Raw genomic sequence first — 11048 nt, forward strand, 5'->3', positions numbered from 1 at the left:
TACTGCTTTCCGTTAATCCTATCATGATGCATAGCCTGTCCTTGCTACTACTGTTGTTACCTTTACCTGCAATCCTACATGCTTAGTATAGGATGCTAGTATTCCATCTGTGGCCCTACCTTCTTGTCCGCCTGCTGTGCTATACTACTGGGCCGTGATCACTTCGGAAGGTGATCACGGTATATACTATATACTTTATACATGATACATGTGGTGACTAAAGTCGGGCCGACTCGAGGAGTACCCGCGAGTGATTCACGGATTGGGGGCTGAAAGGACCTTTGTCCCGACGGCCCTCTGGGTGGATCTTGTGGCGGAGCGACAGGGCAGGTTGAGGCCACCTAGGAGAGAGGTGGGCCTGGCCCTGGACGGCGTCCGCGGTTACTTCAAAATAACACGCTTAACGAGTTCTTGGTATTTGATCTGAGTCTGGCCATTTGGTCTATACGCACTAACCAACTACGCGGGAACAGTTATGGGCACTCGACGTCGTGGTATCAGCCGAAGCCTTCGTGACGTCAGCGACTGAGCGGCGCGCGCCGGATTGGACTGGAATGCCTGCTAGGCTAGGTCTGCTTCCGGCCGCCCTCGCAACGTGCAGGTGTGCATAGGGCGATGGGCCCAGACCCCTGCACGCTTAGGATTAGACCGGCGTGTTGACCGCTCTGTTGTGCTTAGGTGGGGCTGCGACGCGTTGATCTTACGAGGCCGGGCATGACCCAGAAAAGTGTGTCCGGCCAAATGGGATCGAGCGTGTTGGGTTATGTGGTGCACCCCTGCAGGGAAGTTTATCTATTCGAATAGCCGTGTCCCTCGGTAAAAGGACGACCCGGAGTTGTGCCTTGACCTTATGACAACTAGAACTGGATACTGAATAAAATACACCCTTCCAAGTGCCAGATACAACCCGGTGGTCGCTCTCTAACAGGGCGTCGAGGAGGGGATTGCCGGGTAGGATTATGCTATGCGATGCTACTTGGAGGACTTCAATCTACTCTCTTCTACCTGCTGCAAGATGGAGATGACCAGAAGCGTAGTCTTCGACAGGACTAGCTATCCCCCTTTTATTCTGGCATTCTGCAGTTCAGTCCACTGATATGCCCCTTTACACATATACCCATGCATATGTAGTGTAGCTCCTTGCTTGCGAGTACTTTGGATGAGTACTCACGGTTGCTTCTTTCCCTCTTTCCCCCCCTTTTCTTTTCTATCTGGTTGTCACAACCAGATGTTGGAGTCCAGGAGCCAGACGCCACCGTCGACGACGACACCTACGACACTGGAGGTGCCTACTACTACGTGCAGCCCGCTGACGACGATCAGGAGTAGTTAGGAGGATCCCAGGCAGGAGGCCTGCGCCTCGTTCGATCTGTATCCCTGTTTGTGCTAGCCTTCTTAAGGCAAACTTGTTTAACTTATGTCTGTACTCAGATATTGTTGCTTCCGCTGACTCGTCTATGATCGAGCACTTGTATTCGAGCCCTCGAGGCCCCTGGCTTGTATTATGATGCTTGTATGACTTAATTATGTTTTTAGAGTTGTGTTGTGATATCTTCCCGTGAGTCCCTGATCTTGATCGTACACGTTTGCGTGCATGATTAGTGTATGATTGAATCGGGGGCGTCACATAGGCGATCCTCAGCCATGTCATGATTAGACATCCCCACCGCCGCCCAAAAGCCCCGAGCGAAGGGGCACCGTAGGATGAGGCAGTCGGCCATCTTGAGAGGCCCGAAACAAAGGGGGCATCATGTCGTGGCCCTGTCAACGATTTTCTTGCGCATGAGAACATCTCTCATGTCAATTCGCACTGAAACCAGTAGCTAGACGGAGAAACGCACCCGACCAAGAGCATGGATCGACCAAACTCCACAATCGATGCAATCAAACCACAGAAGTGGCAAAGTCTGTAAAACTTGGCAAAGGATAATCGGCTATTCTTAGCGGCGACGTGGCTTAAGTCCTCTGATCTGGATGCAAGGCGCGTAGATGTTGGAGACGGTGAAGGAAAGGTCAATGATGGTGAAGGCGCGGCTAGTGATGAGTGGAAAAACCCTAGGCTCAGCATGGACAAAGAGAGAAAAAGGATGTTTCATGTTTGTCAGATTTGTGACCACTCGCTTGACTTGACTTTTTTTGTTAAGTACATCAATAAATAGTGACATGTTTTTCCACCCACCTCATGGGTCTAGGCCTAAGATCGACTATGCATTATCAGAAATTCAGAATGGTGCTTCATTCACATGAGACAAAATGAAGTTAACACGCAATAGTAGACTTTTTCTGGCTGATTAGCCGACCTGATTTTCCTGTGTGTGACACAAATCTATGTCGAATGGCTTTTGTATGGGCGCTGCTACGCGTCGGCCGACGGATCTTTTTACGCCGCCTTGCGAGACGCCCGATTTAGCGGATTAAGCGGACGAGCGCCAGTCTCTACAATTGCAACACGGGTCACGTTGCGGAAATTTTCTGCAACACATCCCATGTTACAGAAATTTTTGCAACATAGGTCAAGTTGCAGATTATTTTGTGCAACAGAGGTCTTGTCGCAGAATTTTTCGTGACAAAGGTCCTTTTGCAGAAATTTAATAGAAGTCAGAAATATTTCAGAAAATTTCGTAACAAAGGTCGTGTTGCAAAATTATTCTGCAACGGAGGTCTTGTTACAGAAATGTTTCAGAGGTCTTTTCACAACATAAGGTTGAGAGAATGAGGGTGAAACACGAGAGGAAGAGGGACGAGTCATCTCGGATATTTCTAAAACGGTGGGGTGCGCTGTATGTGGGGCACACATGGACGCGTGGCAACCAATGAAGGCGTCGACGCGAGCGATGAAAATCTGTCGGGTGATTTGGAACGTTTCCCCTTATGTATTCCTTTTTTTTCTAGACAGTGGAACAGTCAACTAAGTTTTCAGTTTCAGTTACGTTTTCATTGAAGCTGAGGATGAAATTTTTCACAAGGACCCATCAGTAGATGTCTAATGTCACCTAGGCATGTAACATCGTCTAGTACTGCTCTTGTGGTAAAGCACAAGCACCTACCACATCTTCACCACAGAAAAGTTGCTTTCATAGAGAAACGTAGGAATTACAAAAAGAGAAAACAACTCTTAGCCTGACACGGTGGCACGTCATTTGTGACAAAAAGGGTCGCAGTGGTGGGAGGTGGCGGAAAAAGCCAAACATATTGAATTCTGCAGGTGCCATAATCACGTTGCTTCCTGCGACCCTCCCTGCTCTCTCTGTGCTATGGTTGGTTCCCGTCAGCATTTTCTTTATGAAGGGTGAATTTTATCTCTATACGTCTACTCACAAGAAAAACGTTATCTCTGTATAATAACTATACTAATTGAAAAGAAATTAAGGTTTCATCTTACGTTAGTTTTCATTTTACCTGCTCGAAGGTAAAAGTGGAGAGACAGAGACAATCAAATAGAATGAATGAGTTGTCTTTATTGATAGTTTCGGATCCCTTATATACAACATGTACGGATGCCTCCAAAGAAGACACGGTTCCCGGAGGCGACGCTTCATGGATTTGCGGGGATCTGCTTTATTGAGTTATCAAAATAAAGGAGTATTTTCGTTTTATCTGCATCAAGATTTATCCCGTATTGCCGTTTTATTGTGCTAAAAAATATTTCGCCCCGTGACAATGCTACACATACCTGGTCAACTAAAAATAAAACATCAATGAGATACAAACATAATGAGCATATGCCTGACCTCTGCATAATTAAAAAACACACAACCAACACTAACGCACACACACAAAATCACACCGGCAAATAGCAAAGTGAAAGGACATTTCCTCCCTAAGTGTTTTGGTGTTGATGACAACACAATTTTTGCGGACTAACCGTGTGCTTGAGCTGCACATGCATATTTAAATGAAACATGGCATTTTCGACGTTTTTATTTTGTTGGTCGTAGAAAATACGTACTATTAAAAGGATTTGCTCCCGCTGGGAATCAAACCCAGGTTGCATTGGAAGCAAGACGCAAAGCTAAGAATGGCCCACAAACAGGCTGTCAAATGATGGAACATAAGTTATTTTACCTATTTTTGCATATGCTTGTCTTTCTAAAATCCAACAATTGAACCGACTGTTCGACCGATGAAAATTTCTGTCAAATGATGGAACATAAGTTATTTTACCTATTTTTGCATATGCTTGTCTTTCTAAAATCCAACAATTGAACTGACTGTTCGACTGATGAAAACCAGAACTGGTAGTCCAGTTTTAAAACCATGATCCAGGGGCGTGCAAATGAGTGGGAGGTGATATATTTGTCGTGTGATCATGAACACTATGATTATGAAATATGCATGATTAAGGAGGATGGGGATGAGAGCATAACCAATGTCAAATTTGCATATTTCAACTCCCACAAAAGGCGCCCGAAGTTGAATTTTTTCTTAAGATTTATCAAAAACTTCGTGATTGAGAAGTGCATTAACAACTTATCAATGATCTAGTTAGAGCACTTGTGTGTGCATCATGGAAACTAGTAGGAGCATATGTCCTCCGAATAAAATTGAATATGAATTTGAACTTTGTAATTGAAAACATTATATTTGAATTGTTTGCTTTGCAGTAATATTTATCTTTGACTTGTTTATAATAGAAAATAGATCTAGAAGTAGTGGGAAAATATAGTTCTGAAACGACAGGAACAGATACATTTGGAAGAAATATGAGCGCAGCCGGGTACAGCAAAAATTGCGGAGGGTTTGCAGAAAAATAGGTGGGGGGGGGGGGGGGGGGGGGGGGTGAGGGCAATACTGGCAACGAGTGTGCAGAAGAAACTTTCCACATTCTGCCTTTTTGTGGGAAATCCAATAAACACAATAACTTGACCAAATACAATTTCAGACGAAGAAAATTTTGGAACACAATAACTGGAGTTATCCCTTGCATTTCTGGATGCAACGGAAGTATTTTTATGGATGTGGGAATATAAAAACATAGGATTGGAATGTCATGCTCATCCAGTCCAACAAGATTTTGAATCGCAGGAAAAAACAAAGGAGGTTTGAGTGGATGCTACAAATCCTATTAGTACAAAACAATCTTTAGAAAAATTCCAACAGGATTAAATCCTATGAATCAAACAACCAACATAGGGAAAAATCCTAAGATTTCTAATCATACAAAAATCCTTTCAAACAAAGGAGCCCTAAATTTGTTTCCATGACACAGCACCGCACACTGGAATAGATCACATGAGTAATAGCATAATTCACATAAAAGTGTGAACAATTGAAACAGACACACATGCAAGCAAAGCAATTTATGATCTGAAGTTAATAGTGCGAAATAATATCTCAATACAAGTGCAAGCACATCCAGCAACAAGGTACTGACACAACGAAACAGTCTATCCATGTCCCTAGCTTAACAACCAACAGTTAAACAAGCTTCAGCCTCTTTTACGTACATTGCGTTGGAAAACAGTCCGTCTCCTCCCATCAAAAGCAAGAGTGCTGCACCGACAAGACTTTTCTCTCTTCCGAAGATGAATCTTCCACAGGTGGGACTGCAAGGACCAAACCTGCAGAGGAGATCGTATTTCAGTACAACATACATCGAAGAATGATGTGCAAGGAGAAACCGCAACAAATATAAAGGTGAGCGTAATACAGACTCAAGCTGAATTACCTAGCTTACAACTGTGCTAACAATGTTTAGTAGCTACAGCAAGAACATCACATGAAAGAGTCTAAATGAACAAATATAACCACATATTTCAACAATCCCTATTGGCTATAAACATCTTTCTCCATGCTTAAACACGTCCCTAAAGTTGAATAAGCATGTGATTCGACCCCATTCTCTGCCCTGTCCCTATAGGATGATCTAGGTTTCTCCATAAAAATACTTCAACACAAGGTACACCAGGATTCACAAGGGAAAAACTAAACGTACAAAGACAAGCAAAACCAGAACAATGGGCACATGTGCCACACTCTATGACAGAATCATTAGGAAACATCAGTACTAATGTGGTCCATAGGGGTGAGCTCAACACAAATACTACCTACAACTAAGGCATCATCATTGCCGTTAGACAGAACACGGGTATCTAATAAAAATTATAGATTAATCATGGCTTGGGGTTATGACGAACTCGAGCACCATTTGGATGCATCCAAAAAGGCACACGCCAATAATCAAATATGCACAACACAGCACGTATTAAATGCTTATGCATACAACACCTCCAGGAGTACATAATGATGTACTTTTGTGATAACACAGAAGACTCTTAAAAAACACTACAAAAGAAGAGTTCTCTGGCATTTACATTATCTTGTATCTTCTATATTTGAAAAAAATAATGCTGCCAAATAAGAAATCAAATTTCCAACTTTACTCCAAGTGTCATACTTATGACTCAAGACAACGATCTAATACTACTTGAACTCCCAAGTATAAATGATCATAATAAAAGGCCAAAGGATTCCACGTTGCCTGCCGCCTGCTTCCTGCTTCATACAAACGCATCTAACAATTTTCCTCAATACCTATGTATACGACCACCCAACATGACATCACTCACCAGAATTTTTGGGCGAATATTACCACACATATTAAACTTACATTACTCCCTCCGTTCCTAAATATAAGTCTTTTTAAAGATTCCAATATGGACTACATACGGAGCAAAATGAGTGAATCTACACTCTAAAATATGTCTATATACATCCATATGTAGTTCATATTGGAATCTCTAAAAGGACTTGCATTTAGGAACGGAGGGAGTACTGAATTTTACTTCGTGGTGCAGCATTTTTTTATGTTACACAGCTCCCATAGACCATCCATTTGACAAAGATTTGATGGATTTGATTACACAAGTTAGCCTTTTGACTCATGGTATGTCAAAGGTAATTCATGACTACATAACATGTGAACCGCAGATGCACTTCCATCTCATAATAGACTAGAGGAGGAAATGGAACTGATTTGGAATGAAGAGAACTTTTGTACATACATAGGTAGAACAAATCTCCACTCCTATAAAAGACCCGGATGGTGATGATGGTGTGTGTTTGCCATCCATCATTTCTGACCATCCGATCCACATTTAATGCATGCAAGGTAAGACATGGCAAAAAGACCCCCCCCCCTCCCAAATCTGCTCGATATTTGCAGAAAACCCCTTGGTCTCTCTGGACCAGCCCCATCCCTCCCCCAACTCATCCAAAAAGATAAGAGGAATAGACTTTGGGTGAAAACTAACATATTTTTACTGATATATACCAAACTAGGGTGATTATTTTCAAGCTTGCGAACATGTATCTATTTTGGATCCGTTGCAGTGCAAGGACACTTTGCTAGTTTAAGTATTAAACTACATATGACTGCTGAGTGCAATATCCAAGAAATCATTAACTGGTAGCTGCTTGGTTGGCCAATCGGCAGATTAATCAGTTAACTGCTTACTCGGTGACTCTCTGAGCAGCTATTAATCGGGCAGTAAACTGATTAATCAGCAGATTTTTTGAACAGTAGCTAGGTGTCTAGATCTGAGGAGAGCCACGAGTTATGGCATGTTCTAGGCTTCTAGCATGGTAGTAAGATACACTATTCAGTTATAGATACACAAGACGGGTCTCATCAGCTAAACATTGTGCATAACACTAGACCTAGGATCAGGTAAGCAAACCACCACAACACTAATTTCAAAATACGATCAGGCTATAAACACCACTGCAAATATTACAGATCAAGATACGATTCTTCGAACTAAAAAGTATGAACAATATAACAGTGCATCATCACAACTAGCCAGAGTATTTAACAACATTAGAATGCAAATCGAAGAATTCTAGTACTGATACTTACCAGAAAGGTTTTTCTACTGCTGGGGGTTCTGTCCAGGCTGCTGTGGACCAGGCGGTGGTGGCGGCATTCCATGCCTGGGTGGTTGTCCAAACTGCGTTGGTGGCATCGGCCTCATCCCTGGCGGTGGTGGCATGCTTGGCATCCCCGGCCTCCCTGGTGGAGGCCCCATCGGTGGCGGTCCCCTCATGAACTGCTGCGGCGGGGCCCCAGGGTATGGCGCAGGCGGGGGACCCGGCGGGCGCTGAAACTGCATCTGCATCGGTGGCGGGCCACCAGGTCGCATGGGCGGCATACCCATCGGTGGCGGGCGGACGACCTGTGGGTACGCCACCGGCGGCGCTGAGAGGTTCGGCATTGGGGGACGCGAGATCTGGGGCTGCATCATGCCGGGGGCCGGACCGCCCACGCCCCGAACAGGGCCGGAGAGGCCGGGCTGCGCCTGGAGCAGCGGGCCGGTGGCCACCCCACGGCCGGCAGCGCGACCGACGCCAGTGCCGGAAAGCGCGGCAACACCAGCGGAGGCCTTGGCCCGGGACTCGTCGGGCGGGGGCGGGCCCTCGACGGTCATGGAGACGACTTCCTCGCCACGAAGAAGCAGCAGGCCGAGCGTCCTCCGCTCCTCGCGCTCGCCTGTGGTCTTGGAAGATTTTGAGGGCGGGAGCTTGCGGAACTCCTCGCAGTCGCCGAGGACGAGGTTCATGTGGCGATCGAAGGCCATGAACTTCCCCACGAGTTGGCGGCCGTCCTGGATCGTCACGCGCATCCGGTAGTTGACGAACTGGAGCATCTTCGACCCCTTGGGGTTCGACATGGTGACTGGTGCGCCGGCGGCGGCGGCGACGCGCGGCTAGGTTAGGGTTTCGGCGGCCAGGGAGAAGCGGAGAGGAGAGAGGGGTTTTCGTGGGGGTTTGAGTTTGTATGGGTTGGGTCGAAGGGAGCGAACGGGGGGTAGGATAGACAGTGTGGCAATAATAGTCGGTTCGCGCTGGACTCGGCACAGGCCTGGGCCTTCCAGATGGGCCTGGGCAGAGTTCAACCTTCCCAAAAACAACTTTCCCACGACTATATAAAACTAGCAGGCGGAGGCACGGTTGTGTCGTTTTTCTTATAGAAAGGAAGAAAGAGAGCTCCTCCTTGGCGCCTTCAGCGCCCGCTGGCGATTCCAGCACCAACTGTGTCACTAGCATGGGCCTGGCCCAGCAGCGAACGCTGGCTGCTGCCGCTCGCTTGATCGCTGGCTATCGCTGCCCGCTCGATCGCTGGCTCCCGCTTGATCTTTTTTTCTTCATTCTAAAAACTGCTACAGTACAGACTATTTTTCTTAGAAAAAAACGGTTTGCTACTGTATGTACTCTTGTCTTAGAAAAAAGTTCATCGACTTTAAAAATAAGTTCATTGAATTTGAAAAAAAAATCATCGTGTTTCAAAAAAGTTCATCGAGTTTGAAAAAAATTCATCGAGTTTGAGAAAAAGTTCATCGAGCTCAAAAACTGTTCATCGAGTTTGAAAAAAGTTCACAGAATTTGAAAAAAGTTCATCGAGATTCAAAGAAGTTCATCGAGATTTTAAAAAAGTTCATCGATTTAAAAAAAAAGTTCATCGAATTTGAGAAAAAGTTCACCAAAATTTGAAATATAAATTTCATCGAATTTGAGAAAAAGTTCATAGATTTTGCATCAAACCCAGGAAGAAAGAGAAAAAAGAAAAACGGAAAATGGAAAATGGAAAAAAGAAAAAGAAAAAAGGAAAAAAGAAAAGACAAGGAAGAAAAGAACAAGAAAGATGCACGTAACCACATTAGGCTTGCTAGCGTGGTGGTTAGTGATGTGTATTGTGAAGCAGGAGGTTGCCTGGTCGAATCCCAGTTCACCCGCCTTTCTTTTGCTTCGCGATTTTTGCGGGAAGCAAAACGGGCCAGGCCCAAAAACGCGACGCGAGGAGAGGGGGGGTATGCGCCCGATTGCGGGAACAACTAAAACGGGCGCTTAAGACGCCAAATAGGATTTAGCAGAAAGAAAAGCCAATTTAACTTAGGTAAATACCGACAGGTACGAAAAAATGGTTCACCCATGGTTACAAACACTTATCTATCTTTACTTTTAATGGGGTAGTTGGTAGTCTCGTTTTCAGGTTTTTTTGTCCCACCTCCCATGATTTTTTTTGGTATCTCCTCCCATCTTCGCTGGTTTTTTCGTATATTTTTTTCGTCCCCTCCCCCACTTCATCGGTTTATTTTCGCGTCACCCTCTCACACAACGAAAGAAATCTGAATAGATCAGAACTTCCCATACTGGCGTAAGTTATTTAGTAATGTAGAATCAATCACGAACAATCTCTAAAGATCAAATCTAAATTAATTAACCTTACCTTAAATCACTCAATCACATTAATTAAAAAACAAATAATTAATTTTCAGAAAAATCGCTCAATCACATTAACCTTATCTTAACTCGGATGGTAATCAATCTCCAAACAAAGGAAACAATACATCGAGGGAGCAGTAAATAAACTCCCTTTCTTATGACATGTATATGATCTTCCCTTTCCTCTCCGTTGTCGAGCGTTCTTGATTCTCGAGGCCGATGCTTGGGTTGCGTCACTGGGTCGCGACGGTGCCGGAGGACGAGGACGGCGAGGCCGGGTGCCGCGGTACCGCGTTGCCGCGGCCGATGAAGGGGGCGAAGAAGGGCGACTTCCTTGGCCCTGGCCGTGGCCGTGGCCCTGGGAGTTGGTGCGATGGAAGCGGCACTTGAAGGATCCGGCGTGGGTGGCTGGCGCGCATACGCACTTGGAAGCGGCACTTGAAGGACCCAGCGTGGGTGGCTGCCGCGGAGAGAGTATGTGTGTGAGGATTTGATGGTAAAAAAGGTCGCCAATGTCACTTGATATGTATGAGAATATTAATATTGAACTCTTAAAGTTAATGTAGCCCCGTTGCAACGCACGGGCGTTCTTCTTGTATAACTTAAATGTTTCAGCCAAAGTTGTTTCTATCATGATAGTCAAGTTCAAAAATCGTCTGGTTCAACCAAAAGTTGTACAATGAAGCTTCCTTCGAACCGAAGAAAAATTGTTCTAGTGTACATTTTAAAGATCTCATTTTACAGATAATATCTTATCCTACAGCAGATGAAAATTTGTGTTAGTGAATGAAGCAAGATACAGAAGAAGAAAAAACACCAGAAAAATG

General features: G+C 44.8%; 1 protein-coding gene across 1 annotated transcript; it reads right to left on the minus strand.

Annotated features, from left to right (window-relative positions):
* Nucleotides 1–5285: 5285 nt before the first annotated feature.
* Nucleotides 5286–8804, minus strand: LOC109741594 (uncharacterized). The gene is made up of 2 exons (XM_020300677.4): nucleotides 7859–8804; nucleotides 5286–5561 (listed from the first exon to the last, which is right to left on the minus strand). The coding sequence occupies exon 1, from the start codon at nucleotides 8667–8669 to the stop codon at nucleotides 7872–7874; it is 798 nt and encodes a 265-aa protein (XP_020156266.1). The 5' UTR covers nucleotides 8670–8804; the 3' UTR covers nucleotides 5286–5561; nucleotides 7859–7871.
* Between the last annotated feature and the right edge of the window lie 2244 nt (nucleotides 8805–11048).

This window comes from Aegilops tauschii, chromosome 2 (assembly GCF_002575655.3).
Source record: "Aegilops tauschii subsp. strangulata cultivar AL8/78 chromosome 2, Aet v6.0, whole genome shotgun sequence".
NCBI classification, from domain to species: domain Eukaryota; kingdom Viridiplantae; phylum Streptophyta; class Magnoliopsida; order Poales; family Poaceae; genus Aegilops; species Aegilops tauschii.